Source organism: Miniopterus natalensis, chromosome 6 (assembly GCF_054644295.1).
Source record: "Miniopterus natalensis isolate mMinNat1 chromosome 6, mMinNat1.hap1, whole genome shotgun sequence".
In the NCBI taxonomy this organism is placed as follows: Eukaryota; Metazoa; Chordata; class Mammalia; order Chiroptera; family Miniopteridae; genus Miniopterus; species Miniopterus natalensis.
The window spans coordinates 55,202,498-55,220,247 of record NC_142086.1 but is presented as its reverse complement, the minus strand read 5'-3'; the positions used below and the strand labels follow the sequence as shown (position 1 = coordinate 55,220,247).

General features: G+C 38.6%; 1 protein-coding gene across 1 annotated transcript in view; it reads left to right on the top strand.

Annotated features, from left to right (window-relative positions):
• The first annotated feature begins 3,026 nt into the window (after window positions 1-3,026).
• SENP2 (SUMO specific peptidase 2) overlaps window positions 3,027-17,750 on the top strand; it is a 29,364-nt gene continuing 14,640 nt past the window's right edge. Inside the window, exons 1-6 of the mRNA XM_016200093.2 lie at window positions 3,027-3,246; window positions 5,497-5,552; window positions 9,937-10,070; window positions 10,504-10,570; window positions 12,228-12,318; window positions 16,251-16,419. Of these exons, the coding sequence (XP_016055579.2) occupies window positions 3,146-3,246; window positions 5,497-5,552; window positions 9,937-10,070; window positions 10,504-10,570; window positions 12,228-12,318; window positions 16,251-16,419 (618 nt within the window). The 5' untranslated portion in view covers window positions 3,027-3,145. The remainder of the gene's footprint in view (window positions 3,247-5,496; window positions 5,553-9,936; window positions 10,071-10,503; window positions 10,571-12,227; window positions 12,319-16,250; window positions 16,420-17,750) is intronic.

The following is a 17,750-nucleotide window of genomic DNA, read 5'->3' as shown; positions in this document are numbered from 1 at the left end:
ACAACTGCAAAAAGACAAAGAGAGATCACCTTGAAAATAGCATAGAAGAGGGACTGGGTAGAAAAGAAGGTGGCTATTTCAGTGGTGTGAGAAATGAGCAGGCCCTGAATGACAGCAGCTCTTTCTTTGGGTTTGGAGAGGGGAAAAGGGGAGGTCTGAGAAAAATGTAGGATGTAGAATTGGCAAGTTTATTAGACATGAGAAGGGAGGACACGTAAGGAAACGTTAAGTACTTAGCTATGCTGGGCCTATGTAAACACATTTAATCAGCCCACAGATCTGAAAAGCAGGTTTGATTAAGCTTAGGTAAGGCCTGGCGCTAGCTATTATGTCACCACATGAGGCAGGCCAAGTCATTTGTAGTTAGTGTGAGCAAATTTTATAATAAAATCTAGGACAAGAAAGAGCTGTACTTGCTTTTGGACAATAGGGCTAAGGTTATTATTAAGACAGATTAAGATCAAAGTTACATTATAAGGAGGACACGTTTTTCTTGAGTGGCAGAGAAGTTGGTTCACAGAAGGAAATCAATCTTCAGGGTGGTGAATTATGTTAGATTTTAGGTACATTAGGATGAAACCAACATCTCATCTATGGCCTCCTTCCCCTTTCCATCAGATGGCCCACAACTCCATTCCGACATGGGTCAGCAAAAAAGAGAGTTGAGGGGAAGTCTTTTAACACTCCGAGAATGAAGACAAAGGAAGTATTTGCAAGACTAAGGACTGGGCTAGGGGGCTGGGTCTACACTGTTCGTGGAGGGGAAGCAGAGTTTGAGGAAGATGGGGGTTGGGGCTTGGAAAGGCTTTGAGGAGAGGATCTCAGCCAGAGGAGCACAAGCATCTTTTTGGAAGCCTGCAGCCACTGTTTAGGATACCCGGTGAAAACTTAAGCAATGAGGTTGTGCCCCTCAGGCAGTACAAGGGTTTAAATGATCCAAACCAAGGGCAGAAATCACACTGTCCTTGTTACTCTATATGGCTTTGGGATTCTCCTCTGGCCCCCCAGTGAAGAGTTTCTGGGTCCGGGAATAGCTGTGGCAGTGGTGGGGTTGGGGTTAAGGAAAATCTCATTCCTTGACCAATGCATGCACAGTGGCTTATGCCCCTACTGTGGACGACAGGACGGCAAAGGCATCAACTGGCAGACAAGACCCAGGCGGGAGCCATGGTAAGGTTGAGTCCCCTCCTTTTATCTGTTTCTGAGGCCAACTAGAGACATTAAGAGGCCACAAAGGGCATGTACAGTTTCTGGGGGCGCAGAGGGGGCGGGGGCTGCCACACTCAGGAGTTATTGTTTGCTGATGAATCCCAGGAACTCAGACTGAGGTTTTCCACTTTTCATGCTGGTTCACCGACATTTCAGTATTGGGTGTGCAGGTGCTATTGAGGCAGAAAAAGGAAAAAAAAATGTGGTGTTGTGCTACAGTGCTCTGAGACTTGATGCTGGTATTTCTTAAATCTTGGTGGCCAGAACATGCGAGAAGCTGCTATTCTAAAACTTGCAGTTTTCTGATATATTTTTTTAATCCTCACCTGAGGATATGTTTTTTTTAATTGCTTTTTTTAGAGGGAGGAAGGGGGGAGAGAGGGAGAGACAGAGAGAGAGACAGAAAAAGAGAGAGACATTGATGTGAGAGAAAAACGTCCATTGGTTACCTCCCGTACGCACCCCGACCGGGGATCGAACCTGCAACCTAGGTATGTGCCCAGACCGGACTAGGAATCAAATCTGCAACATTTTGGTGTACGGGGAGGCAATGGGCTATAGATGCTATACTTGCAACAGCCACTTCTAAGTCTTCTAGGCTTTGTAACTCTATTACAGTATTCTCAAACTTTCAGTGACATCTTGATGTTAGCTGTGTACAGGAACTGCCCCTGCCCCCAAGCCAGAGTGATGGTAGACGTAGCTGGGTAGCTAGTGGTTTTGCAGCAGAATTCCAGAATACTATTTATTGAACAAAGTCTGAGGTTGTACTGGGGAGTGTCTGTGTTGAAGTTATAGCAAGTCTGGAAATCTGGCCTTAACTGAATCACAGGTAAGGGTCTGGGATGGATTGGTGGGGCATGAAAACCTTTGAAGATACCCAGCACTCTTGGGGGGGGGGGGGGCACACTAGGTTTTCTATCACTGAATAGGGTAGGACTTTTATTGTTATTGATAATTAACCAGAAATGTGACCTCTAGATCCCAGAAAGTAATTAGCAGCACTGCTTACCAGCCTAGAGGAGGAGACTAGTAGGAACTAACAGGCCACAGGTACCTTTTAATTCTTAAGCTTCTGTGAAGCCTCCCTGGAGTTCTGCCCTTCCCTTTCCCTGTAGCGCGTTTTCCTTCCTCTGGCTCCTTGCACTCTGCATACACCTTTATCACAGCGGCCGGCTGTCTCGTAATTTGTAATCTCGTCTCTCCTAGTAGACCTCTAGGGCGGGGACTGGCGCTGGTTCTCAGACCCCGGTTCAAATTCCAGCTCTGCCACTAGATAGTTTTATCACCTCAGGCAAATTGCTTAATCGCTCTATGCCTCGATTTCCTTATTTATTAAAAATGGGCACAGGGCTCTCCATTGCCTGCGGTTGCTGGGAGAAATGAAGGTGACAGTTCCCGTCAAGTACAAGGTACAAGCAAAATAAAGGGCTCCTCCTAGCACGGTAAACATCTGTACATTAACCTGACCTACGTTTGTTTTGTGTGCTCAAGCGTTTACTGAGTACCTTCTATATTTCCGGCCCTCGGAGCGCGCTCCCCGGCGGTGCAGCCTCACGTGTAGCCTGTGGGCCCTGTCCCGCGGGCCGTCTCAGGATTGGCTCGGCAAGGGGAAAGCCCCACCCACAGTCCTTTCGCTCTCATTAATGATTGGGCCTGGGCAGTCCCGCAGGAGGTGGGGTCCTAGGGTGCGCGTGCGCAGATTGATGACGAAATGCCTTCCGGTCAGGAGGGAGGAGGTGACGTCGAGAGCGGTGGCGGGCGGGGTCCTCCTGTAGCCCTGGGGACGTTGTATCTGTGGGCCTTCAGATCGCGTCACAAGTCAGCGACTGAACCTTGGCTGTGGTGGCTGAGGCGGCGAAGGCGGCAGCGGCGGCGACAGCTCTGGGGTTTGCGTCTCGGGGTGTGTCGGCCGCCGCTGCTGCTTCGGCTTGGTATGTACAAATGGCTGGTTAGGATTCTCGGCACCATTTTCCGCTTCTGTGACCGGCCGGTGCCCCCTGCCCGGGCCCTCCTGAAAAGGCGGCGCTCGAACAGGTGAGAGGAGAGGGGGTAGCGTGCTGGCCTGTTTGTCCCCCTCCCCCACCCCGGGTCTGGCTGAGAACGCCGATCCGGCCAGGCAGGACCCGGCTCAGCCCCGACGCAGCCCAGGCGCGTAGCTGGGCCGAGGCACTAGAGGTGCTGGTCGCGGGTGCCCTGGTGACGTAGTTGCTTCCTCCACCCTGTGCTGATGCCGCTCCTGAGGATGGAAGGAAGCTGGTTGTCTTTGGAGCGGCAGGTGATGGTTAGGATCGTTGATGTTGTCCGAGTCCACGCTGTTTCCAGTCAACAAATGGGGCTTTATCATATTTTGCCGCTTTTAGATTGAAAACTGTTTGTTTTGGCTCACTGTTTACAAAGCACACTGCCAAGTGTCATCTGTGGGCAATAAGTGCAGTTCAGGAAAGTGAGATTGATATCTTGCCCGAGGCCGTTTTGACTGAAAGTACTGTTCTCTTAGCACCGAGACAGCAGCTGTCTTGTTCTGAAACAGCTGTCCAACCGTGTGTGTGTGTGTGTGTGTTTGGGGAGAGAGGTAGGGAGAGTGGTTCTTAGCTTTAGAATTAGTATTATGGGGGAGAGGGGGAGAAGTACTTCATTCCTTTAAAAAGATCACTAATCTGTACTCTTAAGTTAAAATTTTGGGGAAACTAAAAGCTGTTTTTACCTAGCATTTACCCCTTGGTTTGTCCCATTTCATAGTGTGTGCTCCTTTGCCTAAGAATTGACTGGAGAATAAAATACCATAACAATTCTATACCCCCCCCCCCAGCTTTTAGTGATCGTGTGTCACTTTTTAAAAATTTTTTATTAAGCCTCAAGATCATTGAAAGGTGGTTTCTTGGAGTTTGAGAGAACAAGATGATTAATACAGGAATCTGAGGATACAGGTCATTGATGAAATAGACTGTTGGCTAAATTCCATTATGTGTTCCAGAGGGGGCAAGGTTTCAACTTATTATTCCTTTATACCTTTTTGTAGGGTTGATACAAGAATCATTTGAGAACATTTTGTAAAGTGCCTAGCATGATGCTTAATATATATGGGTAACATTTGTTTATTCTACTCAGAGGGCCTTGTGAAGAGGTTAGTGCATGATAGGCACTTGGTATATATTTATTAAATAAGGGAATGTTAATTTGCTCTCCCTGTTCTCTCTCTTTTTGCTATGAATCCCTGCTAGTCAGGAAAACAATGGGTTGGAGAGGAAAAGCCTATTCTTTACTGCACATCCTTAATCTAATGCAAGTCTTCTCAATGTAAGCCTTTTTTTTTTCCAGTCAAAATGATGCCTGGAGGTCTAGTTCATTACTTGTTAAAGTAATGAACTGAATGGTGTTCTCCTGGGATTTATTGTGTTCATTTTTTGTAAATATGATCAGTCACACCCATCTTTAGAAAGATGATTAGTAGGGTACCATGAACCTTTAACATTGTTGAGGTATAGGTCCGATAACTTTTCTGAATTTTCAAATTCTTCATTATCACTGTAATTTGTTTCCATGAAAAAAAAAAGCAGTTAAATATAGTAGCTTATCTGGCTAAGAACTGTCTTTCAAGGCTTCTTATATTGTCTACTTCTACCTGAGGTAGAAAATGACTTGGGGTAGTGCTGTTGTTTTTAAGTTATTTCTGTAGGGAAGAAGGAAAGAACTAGTCCTGAGTTCTTACCTATGTTCATTTTCTAGCTAAGTTATTTCTGGCCAGTTTCAAGTTTGTACTTGAGCCAGATTATAGATTCTACATGATAGGTAGTTTTGGGTCTCTCTCAGATAGCTGAAACCATAGTGTTTAGTCCTCCTATGGAGTAGCATTCTCTCTTTTTTATGTTTATTTTTTATTTTTTTATTGATTTTAGCAGGAGAGGAAAGGACAGGGAGAGAGAAACATTGATGAGAGAAACAGCCTTCGGCTGCCTCCTGCTGCATACCCCTTCCTGGGGATTGAGCCCAAAACCTAGCCATGTGCCCTGACCAGGAATCAAACCAGTGACCTATTGGGGCATGGGATGATATTCAACCAACTGAGCCGCAACAGCCAGGGCGAGTAGCATTCTCTTTTAAAACATCAGTTAGATCTCATTTTATTTCAGAGTCGATGGAGGGAGGTATGTCGTATAAACACTATAAATGCTAAGTTTATAGAAATAGATATGTGCGTATATATAAATGCATTTGTGTATATATGTATGTGTGTGTGTGTGTGTGTGTGTATATATTTATTTCCCTCTTTTCTCTTTTTTTCAGCACTCTGTTTTCTGCAGTGGACACTGATGAAATACCGGCCAAAAGACCAAGATTAGGTATTGAATATTAATTTTAAAAATTAGTGTTTTAATAGGAAAACTATATGCATGTAACAGAATTCAAAAGGTAAAAAGCATTTGCAGTGAAAAGTAAATCTCTTTCCCATCCCTTTTCTACTCAGTTGTCTTTTCTGGAGGTAACCACTGTTATCAGGGAGTTAATTGTCTTTCTAGTAGATAAGCCTGTAGGTTGAATATACATTTTTTTACAGCTTTTTAAAAATATATTCATTATAAAATTCTAAATCTTCCTATAAAGAAAAGTGGCTTTTTAAATTTGAGGAGAAAACATTGTAAAAACTACTTCAAACTGAGTCATCTTTTTCAGATAGCTGTGTGAACTAATCTAATGTGTTGCCCCAAATTGTTTACTTCTCTATAACCTGAAGGGCTACATATCATTTGATGGAAGAAAATCAAATTAGAGTAAAGGACACTGGCACAATGGGATAATCTAACAACATTTTCTTCTTTCTTAGAAATGCATGTGAATGTGGATCTACTTTTAAATGTGGTAGTTAAGAGTGGACACATCTGTGTTAAGATTTCGTTTAAATCTAATGAGTACTTACTGAGCATGTCTTACTGCTAAGTAGTTTCTTAGGTTCTACAGGAAATATAAAAATGAGTAAGACAGGATCTCTATTTTTAAAAACTTTACACTTGTAAGAATATATATGATTATATAGTAGGGGATGTAAGAGAAGTACATAAATAATACCAGTGTCAATGAGGACATGATAAATGCAATAAGAAGGGTAGTAACAAAATACTGTCCAGTTTTTAGCTGGTTAAGAGTCTCAGTGAATATTTGGTGAAGGAGCTAGTATGTGAGATAGTTCTTGAAGGCTGGATAGGATATCAGCAGAGAGCAATAGAAAGGAAAAGCTTTCTGGGTAGAAGGAATAGTATTAGAAAGTTGTGTAGTTCAAAAACTAGTGAATAACTTAGGAAAAAAGTTGATAAGAGAGAAACAGTCAAATTGTGGAGGACTTTGAATGCCAGGACTATCCAAATTCATTAGGATGTATTTCCCAAAGCACAGGATAGATATCAGTTAGGAAATGATTTTAGGAGGTACAATGTTCATAATATTTAATAATTTTAAATTATGTTTTATAAAAAAATTGTATTCTTTTCAGTTACTTTAAATTTCTGATTATTTTAAGCAGAAAAATGTTGATTAAATGCTTAGTTGTGTCTTCACTACTTGTCTAAAACAGTTGACCTTTGAACAACATGGGGGTTATGGGAATCGACCCCCCCACAAATTAATAAATGCATGTATAACTTTTGACTCCCCCAAAATTTAACTAATAGGCTCATGTTGACTGGAAGCCTTACCAATAAATAGTCGATTAACATGTATTTTGTAATATATTTTATATACTGTATTCTTACAATAAAGTAAGCTAGAAAAAAATGTTAAGAAAATCATAAGGAAAATACATTGACATTATTGAAAATATATCTGTATATACGTGGACCTGCACAGTTCAGACCTGTGTTATTCAAGAGTCAACAGTACATGCTAATCTCTCCTTTTTAAATAGGCCCAGTTAGAACTTAATATTGTTGTGTTTTCATTTCTTTATAAGGCAAATAATGTTGCTTTACATTCACAGTAGTAATATAAAACTACCTTTCAGTATCCAAGAAACCCTAAACACTAATTCGAAAGAATATATGCACCCCCGTGTTCATTACAGCATTATTCACAGTAGCCAAGATATGGAAGCAACCCATGTGCGCATCAATAGTCAAGTTGATAACAAAGCTGTGAGCCCTGGTTGGTGTGGTTCAGTTGGTTGAGCTTCACCCCATGTACCAAAAGGTTGCTGGTTCGATTCCCAGTCAAGGCACATACAAAGGTTTGATCCCAAGTTGGGGTGTATGCAGGAGGCAACTGATCCATGGTGCTCTCTCACATCACTGTTTCTCTGTCTCCTTCTCTCTCTCTAAAAAAACAAACAAACAAACATTTTTTAAACAAACAAACAAAAAAGCTGTGGTATATATACACAGTGGACTACTGCTCAGCCATAAAAAAGAATGAAATTTTACCATTTGTGACAGCATGGATGGAGCTGGAGAGTATTTTGCTAAGTGAAATGAGACAGAGAAAGACAAATACCAATATGATTTCACTTACATGAACAAAACAAACAAACAAACAAAATAGAAACAGACTAATAGAGCAAACTGATGTTTGGCGGGGAGGGAGGTTGGGGGACTGGGTGAAAAAGGGGAAGAGTTTAAAAAATACAAATTGGGGGTTACAGAATAGTCAAAGAGATATAAATCACAGCATAGGGAATATGTATCATAATAACTATGTATGGGATCAGGTGGGTACTCGAAATATTGGGGAACTGCTCTGTAAAATACATGATTTTATAACCACTGTGCTGAACATCTGAAACTAATACAGAGTAATATTGAATGTAAACTGTAATTGAAAATTTTAAAAAATTACCTTTCAAATACATTTGTTTAGCAAAAGAAAGCCAGTTTTAAAGAAAAATATAAATAACTATGTGGTAAACAAATAATAACATAGACCGTGAAATTACAGAAATTTCCTGAAATAATTCTGGCAGTCATCCATTTTATGGACTTCTATGTTAAGGATCTCTTCCTCCGTGATTTCCATGAAATATGTATTATGATTTTCTGAATATAAACTAAAGAAGGAAACCTAAGCCAAGGGGGAAGCAGTAAGTAGCACAGGTAATACTTACTGGCAGAGTTTGTAAAGGTTTATAGCAATGCTGTCCAATAGAACTGCCTGCTATGATGGCTCTTGAGCACTTGAAATGGGGTTAGTGGGACTGAGGAACTGAATTTACTTTTAATAAATTGAAACTTAGGTAAGTTAACATGTAGCTACTGGCTACTATATTGGGCAGTACAGTTCTATTGGTTGCTTTTCAAAGAAAAAGGAAGGGTAAAAGAAAAAGAGGACCTTAGAATTGTAGACTCATGATTTATAGAAGGAAAGGATTTTAAGAACTCTTCTTAGTTTAGTCTCAGGAAAATAAGGTGGTCTTGTCCCCATTTTACAGATGAGACAGGCCTGTTTTTTTGTTGGTTTTTTTTTAAGTCAATGAGATCTTTTGACAATCTTGGGCATACTCATATTTTGACATTTGTAGGAAAACAAATATTACATGACTTTTTAGTGTCCACTTATCTATGTTGTTAAGGGTACCTCTTGTCCTCTAGTTTTGGATGACTGTCTGTAGGTTAAGCATCAATCCCCAAAGCCATTTTTCTCCCACATAAAGCTCACATTATTAGAAGGATGACCTGGAATTCTTTCTTTCTAATTCCTAAAATGAGAAAAAGGATATTTGCAAACTTTGGTTCTTTTAACTGTTCTCTAGTTACAGATTATTTATTTCAGATTGGATTCTCCTTTACCCAGCTATCACTTCCTGCTATTTAAGTTATTTCCCTATCTTTCTGGAAAGTATTTTATATCTTATATATTCTGGAGTGCTTGTTGCTTAAAAGCCACCATTTCAGTTTTTCTCTAAAAAAGAATGTGGCTAAGGTGATGACCTGCTTCGTTCAGACTAGTTCTTTAGGATACCCTTAATTAAGAAATAGAAAGGAAATTTTAGAAAGTAAATCATAATGTAGGAAGTAAGAAAAGGGTAGTGATAAAAAGAGGAAGTTGAGAAAACAAATTTACCCCTCCCCTTTGTTTGTTTACTTACTTATTTTGTAATCTTTCTGTTTGGTGACAGGGAGGGCTGAGTCTGAGACCTCCCAACACATCTCTAGTAGAGGGATAGCCTTGTTTTTTCATAGATGTTTAAGAATTGCATATCTGATACTTCACTAATTTCTACCCTGGGAGTAGCCAAGATGCAATAGGCACTTAGTAAGTAGTTGTTTAGGACAACTGTATTGTTACCTGCCCAGGAAGTAAGGACAAACCCTTGAGTAAATGATAAGTGTTTCCTGTAGGATTCTGCCATACCTTGTGACTATAGCTCCAGGTTGTTAAGTTATGCCCCTGTCTTTTTGGCATAGATTTCTTTTTATTTTATATATTCAGGAGAACAGATTGCTTGAAAGCTGTCATTTCAGGATTTTTTTGTGCATGAGTCTGTGTGATTTGCTAAAGTGATGGTTTCATGCTTTTGTAGCAACCCAGATATTTTACTAAAAAAACAAAAATCACAGTGCTAGAATTTCAGTTATTCAGGTAGGAGAAAAATTCTTTTTACAGATACCATTTTATCTCAATGATTGAAAATAGGACTTCTAATAAAAATTGAGAGGCCATTTTAAAGATACAATCTTACTTGTTTTCCCAGAAGTTTATTCCTCTATGTTTATATGTATATGTAATCCATGTTACACTTTCTAGATTGCTTTATTCACCAAGTGAAAACCAGTCTCTACAATGCTGCCAGCTTGTTTGGATTCCCATTCCAGCTGACCACGAAGCCCATGGTAGCTTCTGCTTGTAACGGAACACGGAATGCAGCCCCTTCAGGAGAGGTCAGTGGGGATAGGGCTCCATTGGGGCTACTGATTTCTGTATTTAATCATTGAAATAAATTTTGGAAATATTCTCATTTTTAGGAATTAATGTGTAGAATGACTTCTATCCAGAAATGTGCATGTCTTTATTAGCCTTGATATAAAGGCCAAAAATTTAGAAGTTAAGAAATTACACTTTTAAGAAATTACATGTTTTAAAAATATTGATAAAGAGCCTAATTACTGAATGATAATTATGTTTGAAAACCTTGAAATTGGTGGGTTTTTTTTACATCATTTTGTGAGTCTTCACAGATTATACCTTTGGTTTTATTGATAATATCTCTTCTGTGAGCTAGCACCAATAGAGTGATTTTTTTTTTCTTCATATTAAAAACTTACTTAAATTCTAAAATTATATACTACAGAGGTCATTTTATTTGATTTTAAGGTATTTTCGAACTCTTCATCTTGTGAACTGACAGGTTCTGGATCCTGGAACAACATGCTGAAACTGGGTGAGGTGGACAAAAATATTTCTGCTTCCCCCTACCTCCTCCTGCCTGTTTTTTCTGAGTTTTGAGAAGATGAAAGGAGAACACTGATTTGGGTTGGGATGAGAACACAGACATTCTCTTTATCATTCTAAGAAGCAAATAGCTTTCCTTTAGAATTGTCTTGAAATTTACTGTTGTGTTTCTGTTTGTATTATCACTGTCCTTAATGTGACTTAGATCAAGTTTCATTCATTTAAAAAACCACACATAGAAACATTTCCTGAGAGTTTACTCTGTGCTAGACCCTGCTAAGTTACCAGGATTAATAAAACCTTTAATAACAAAACAAATAGCAATAATAACAAAAATAGTAAAACTCTCCCTTAGGTTGCCAGTTCTCACAGTTTTATGGATTAGGAGCCTCTATGTCATCCAGACCCTGAAATTGAACTGTAATTATTGAATATACTGTACACAATGCTATGGTGGGGAAAAGAAGAAGTCAGAGTCCTGAAAATGGTGCGATCTCTGTCAGGCAGGTGGGTTTGTAAATATTTGATAGGAAGGGGAAAAGAGCTTTTAGAGAAGTTGTGGGTTCAGAAGTCAAAAATGGAAGAAGCTAAGGAAATAATAAAAACCTTGGAGTAGTGCTTCTCAAACGAACTTTTTTAAGTAAAGTACCTCTAGTGACACAGAAAAGGAAAGTAAATGTGTACCCCCAAGCCTGAGAAGCTAGTTCCAAGGGACCTGGGACAAAGATGATACTTCTTTGAAGTCTTATATTTTATTTAAAAAGTTAATACAAATTAGATTTCATAATCTATATTGTTTGAATATATAAATGTTTAAAATTATTTACCATTAAAATTGACATGGAAGGGATTGTAGATTTATCTTGTGCCTGAGGCACCAGCAGTATATTTTCTTGGGCTTGTGTAGCCTACTCAGAGATGCACAGGTATTCCTAGGGCAGGCTTCTGATATAAACAAGTCCACAGTCTAATCTGAAACCCTTAGAAATGTGTTGGGAGATTCTGAATTTATCCTATTTTAGATATATTGTGTTCATTGAATATTGTTTTAAAAACCCATTGAGATTAGACATTGGTTCAAATCAGTTTTTGCAGACAAATGAATTCAGGTCATTTTAGGTCTTACTGCTACGGTTGCATTTTGGATTCCTCAGTCACTCTAAGCCCCTGTAACAGCTCCAGCAGAAAATGTGGCTGATAAAAACATGGAATATACCATGTTTTGCAGTATAGTAAGCATCTCACAAGAAATGTTAGACTCTTCCAGTGAAATGTACTAACATATGGCAGATTTTCATTATTTTAAGAAATAATTTAGAAAATGCTCTTAATTTGGTTAGATTATAGGGAATTTTGTGATCATTTTCTTCATGCCTCTTATTGGTCCCAGCAAGCAAAACTAGGAAATCTCGCCTAGAATTGTTATTGCTTATCTGAGATCAAAGATAAGCTAAACACTATTGCTTTTCCTTTAATTTTACAAAGTTTGTGCTGGATTTCTGTGCTGTATAGTAATAGAATTGGAAAAAATAACATGTAGTTCTTATAGTGTAGACTGATCACACAGTCTCTTTTCTAATGCAGGCTGTTTACAGGTGTTTTGTTTTATTTATTTTTTTACAATTACAAATGCATTTTTAAAATAGGTAATAAATCTCCTAATGGAATAAGTGACTATCCAAAGATCAGAGTGACAGTAACTCGAGATCAGCCTCGCAGAGTCCTGCCTTCCTTCAGGTAAGTGTTAAATTCTGCCTTTCTTTAAATGGTTAGTGCTTATTAGGTGATCACTCTTGCTAGGCACTTCACTTTTATTCTGTTATGTAATCTTGTTAAGTAAGTACTCTGAGGGTTAGGGGCTTACTGAATATCATACAGCTATAGTGAGAAACTTGAACTCAGGTGTGTGTTACCTTTTCTGCCATATTATAGGCCCATAGCATCTGATTTTGAAAACTTTTTGAAGAAGAGTTGTCATTCACTTCTAACTTTTTAAAAGTATAATATGTGTGCAGAAAATGCAGAAATCATGTGTCTAGCCTGATGAATTTTCATACACAGAACTGTTTTTGTTATTTTATTAGGAATTTTCTTCTCTTTGTGTTCTCACTTTCTAGAATTTCTACTGCTTGGATATTAGGCCCTCCCCCCTTTTTTTTCTATTAGATCTTTCGGATTGATCTAATTTTCCTATATATTCTTTTTGTTGTCCTTGCCCTTTAAAAAAATGTTTTACTAATTTTGGGGGGGTGGGGGGCTTCATAGTTTTTAACTTGTAAGTATCCTCCCTCTCCCTACTCCCCATGGTTTTTCTTTCTCCAAGCATCTTGTTATTGTAAGGATGTAGTATCTTATTTCACTAAAGCTGTTAATTATTTTAAAATTTCTTCTCCCTGCTTTGTCTGCTTCCTCTGAATTCCGTGCTTCCTTTGGTTTATTTTTGGTCTTGTGTTGCATATTAGAGTCTTTATTCAAGTGCCTGGTAATTCTTGGCTATCCACTCATATTTAAGAATGAGACACTAGCTAAAAACTAGGTTCTCTTGAGTTGGATGATTGGTTGCTTGTAGAGCTAGGAAAGAAAGTACAAAATGGGTTTGTAATGTCTTGTGCCAGAAATTAAAGGAGTGCTCAGAAACTGGGGACATGTCAACATAACATAGGAGGAAACTTGAAGGGACTTTCACTGGCCAAATTGGGGACAATTTAAGAATCAAAATGAAGAAAGACTGGGATACAGGTGCAAATAAATATACATTGTTGGAGGGAAAGATCTTTATAGTAGGATGCCATCTAGTAAGTGTAGAGGGAATGATAGAATTAGAAAATCACTTTGTAACTATCACAGTAATAATTGATACATACAGGAATCAATTGAGCTGAAACTAGTAAGTAAAAGTTTGATGAGGTACGGATACTTACATAAACTCAGAATATCTCCCCACAAATTACTTATTAATTGCAAAGGGAAAAATAGTAACTTTAGGAAAAATAGTAAAATAGAAAACCTCTTGACCCCACTTTAACCAAAGAATCAAAGTTAAAGCCACCCACAGTGAGACAAATGGACATCGTGGCTTCCAGATATATTACACTGAGGACATCATCAGTTAATTCGTATTCCTGCAAAATCAATCTATGTCTAAGAATGAGAAAACTGGTTAAGGCCTGTACTCTTCATTATAAAGATGAAGGAAGGCTGAAAAACTGTTCACTTCAAGGGAGACTCAAGATACATGACAGTTAAATGTAATGTGAGCTCCTGCATTGGAATCGAGATAGGAAAAAAATTGCTGTGAAGGATACTTTCAATATCTTTGGAGAAATTTAAATGTGGGCTATGTGTTACATATTATGTCATTGCTAAAGTTCCTGAATTTGGTGATTGTATTGAGGTTATGTTCTTGGGAGATACATACTTGAATATTTAGAGGTGAACTTATGTTCTATAATTGTCTCTGTAAGCATTGCTTTAGTTGCATCCCACACATTTTGAAAAGTTGGTTTTAATTTTTATTCAATTTAAAAATATTTTCTAATTTCTGTTTTACTTCCTTTTTAACCAGTGATTATTCTGAAGTATAGAATTCTGTTGTTTAATATCCAAATATTTGGGGCTTTCCAGACATCTTTAAGTTATTTAGTTTAACTCCATTGTTAGTCAGAGAATATACTTAGTATGGTTTCAGTTCTTTTAAATTTTTTTAAAAAAAAATATATCTTTATTGACTTCAGAGAGAGGAAAGGAGAGGGAGAGAGAGAGATAGAAACATCAATGATGAGAGAGTCATTGATCAAGCCCACAACCTGGGTATGTGCCCTGACCGGGAATCGAACCCCAATTGCCTGGATCCCAGGTCAATGCTCAACCGCTGAGCCACGCTCGACGGGGCAGTTCTTTTAAATTTTAACATTTGTTTTATAGCCTAGAAGATGATCTACATGGGTGATGTCCACTGTGCACTTGAAAAGAATGTGTATTTTGCTATTGTTGGGTGGAGTGTTCTATAAATGTCAGCTCAAGTTTGCTGATGTTTTGCAGGTCTTACTGGTTTCTGTATACTTTTTTATTGATTGATGAGCAAGGAGTGTTGATGTTTCCTACTGTAATTGTAGACTTGTTTATTTCTTCATCCAGTTATGTCCATCCTTGCTTCATGTATTTTGTCTTCATTTGACCCAGATTCACCAGTTGTTAATGTTTTGCCAATTTCTTTATCTTTTTCTGTTATTTATTTATTTATTTATTTATTTATTTATTTATTTATTTTCCCCTGAACCATTTGAGAGTCTTAGACTCATGCCTTTTTAATCATAGGTACTTGAGTGTTTGTGTTTATTTCTTAAGAATGAAGGCATTTACTTATATAATCATAGATTACAAAAATCAGAAAATTTAATATAACTATTATATATCCTTATTTAAATTTATCCATAATAGTGATTATTTTTTCTGGTCCACAATTCAGTATACAGAATCATTTATTACATTTAATTTTCATTTCTCATTGCTCTCCTTTAATCTGGAACAATTCCTCAGACTTTCTTTGTCTTTAATAGCATGGATATATATATATATATTTTTTAAACATATTTTTATTGATTTGAGAGAGGAAGGGAGAGGGAGAGCGATAGAAACATCAGTGATGAGAGAGTCATTGATCGGCTGCCTCCTGCATGCCCCCAACTGGGGGTCGAGCCCGCAACCCAGGCATGTGCCCCTTACTGGGAATTGAACCATGTTCTCCTGGATTCTAGGTCGATGCGCAACTGTTGAGCCACACCGGCTGGGCTAGCATGGATATTTTTAAAGAGTACAGGGTGGGGCAAAAGTAGGTTTACAGTCGTTCATATATGAAAAATAATACAGTAATTAATAAATAATAATAAACTTTGTGTTTCGCGTACCCGCGACAGTAAACCTAACTTTTGCTCCACCCTGTAGAAAACATTTCTTTTGTAGAATGTTCTTTAATTTTGTCTGACATTTATTCATGATTTGTTTTAGATTATGCAACTTTCTTTGGTAAAAATATTATATACATGATGTATCCTTTTTAAAACATTACATCAAGAAGGTATGATGTCAGTTTGTCTCATTATTGGTGATGGCAGGAGAGGCAGGCTGTTCCACCAGCAGCAGTGACTAGGAGCTTCATGGCCTTCATTTCTTGAGAACTTATTAATTTACGTTCATTAATTTAGCATTCAGCAGATATTGAGCGCTTTTCAGTTTAGGTTATGTTCTAGGATATAGTGATAAATGAATGTAATCTCTGCTTTCCTGGAATTTAAAGTCCAGTGTAGGATATAGACATTAAACAATTCACACTGATAATTAATCCCAGTGATACCAAGTGAGTGAAGGAAAAGTGCATACAAGAGGAGGGTATGTGTAGTAGGGGAGCTAATTCCAGAGTTCAGGTTGGAAAATTGGGCTTGAGGAAGAAGGCAGAGGCTTTCTTGTGGCAGCTCTGGTGACGCTCCATAGTGGAATTATGGGCGCCCTCCCTCTATTCTAGAGAGAGGGCTAACTTTCGTGAATGCTAGTTGTCTGATTTGCCAGGAGAAAGCTTAATCTGGGAAGCCTAATCACAGAGTGGTCTGAAGCTTAGTAGATTCCAGCAATTTAAGCAGTTTGGTGATACATTAATTTTTTCTGTCTCTCAGTTTTACTTTGAACTCAGAAGGCTATAATAGAAGACCAGGTGGCCGCCGTCATAGCAAAAGCAATCCAGAGAGTTCCTTAACGTGGAAACCTCAGGATCAGGTTGTAACAGAGATGATTACTGAAGAGGGTGGCAAGGGTCTGAGGCGTCCCCATTGTACTGTGGAGGAGGTAAGCCCTTCTAGTCTGATCTCTTTTGAACTGTTTATGAATTTGGTTGGGGGGGATACGTAATATATGTACTATAGTATAAAATTCAAATTTATAAAAGGGTGTACAGTGACTGTAAACTTCCCAGCCTCACTTCCATACTTGGCCCTACCACCCTGTTTGACTCTTGATACTTGTATGCATCCTTCTAGAGATATTCTATGCATATGTAATTTAGTCAATTTCCAGATTGTTTTCACTATAAGAAAGAAAAAGGAGTCATGTTAGGAAAAGATAATGGATTCTTTTTGGGTGCCTGAATTGTTCTAACTGGTTTCTTTTAGAAGCTGTAATAACTATGACTAAGTAACAAAAGTTAAATGGTGTACATGTCTGCTCTTTCCTTCCCTTTTCAGGGCATTTAGCATGATATTTTCATCAAGCTTCTCTTCACTTCCCCTCTTGGAGTCTTCACTTATTCTAGGGGCAGTTAGAATTATCCTGTGTCTGGCATCCCCGAGCACCATCACCTATTGCTACATGATTTTCTGAGCCACTTAGTTTGCTCATCATAGAAATACTTGTTTGGGTGCATAGTTTTACTGAACAAGCAGGTGGGCTGAGAGAAGAATGGACTGCAGCCCTGGAGGGGGTTTTAAGGAGAGGTACTATAAAGTAGGCTTCAATACCTGTTACAGGAGAAATCAAAGATGACACTGAGCACATATAGGGTATACAGACGATATATTCTAGAAATATTAAAAGGTAATATTAGCGAGGACATATTCATTGGTTAAGTGTGATATAAAGTTAGTGGAAAGAGCCTGAGTTCCAGATTTCAGTCTTGGATAAATAGGTGCCACTGACCAAGATACCCTGGATGTTTAGGGGAAAGTTAATGACTTCAGTTTTGGACATTTTTTTAAAGTGCCTGTGAAACATGCAAAGTGACCTGGCTCGTAGAGTTTTGAGAAGAAGGCAGGATTAGAGACATTTCTGGATCTTCTGCATATTGGTATTGTGTAAATCAGGGGAGCTGAGACATTCAGGGAGAGAATGTAGTGTGAGAAGAGATAATGGGCAGGACCACTAGCATTTTGGGCAGGCAGAAGAAGAAATAATCTGCACTGGAGACTGAGAAGATACGAAGAAATCAGGAGAGTGTATTGTCCAGGAAGGCAAGGCGAGGTCATCAGGGTGAGATGCTAAAGAAAGAGGTCAAGTAATAAAAGGCTGAAAAAGTATCTGTTGGATCTGGCCATACAATGTCATTGGTGACTTTGGTGAGACCAGTTCCATTTGGAAGCAGAATGTTCTGAATATGCAAGTGGGTTATTTCTGCTGAGTTGTTT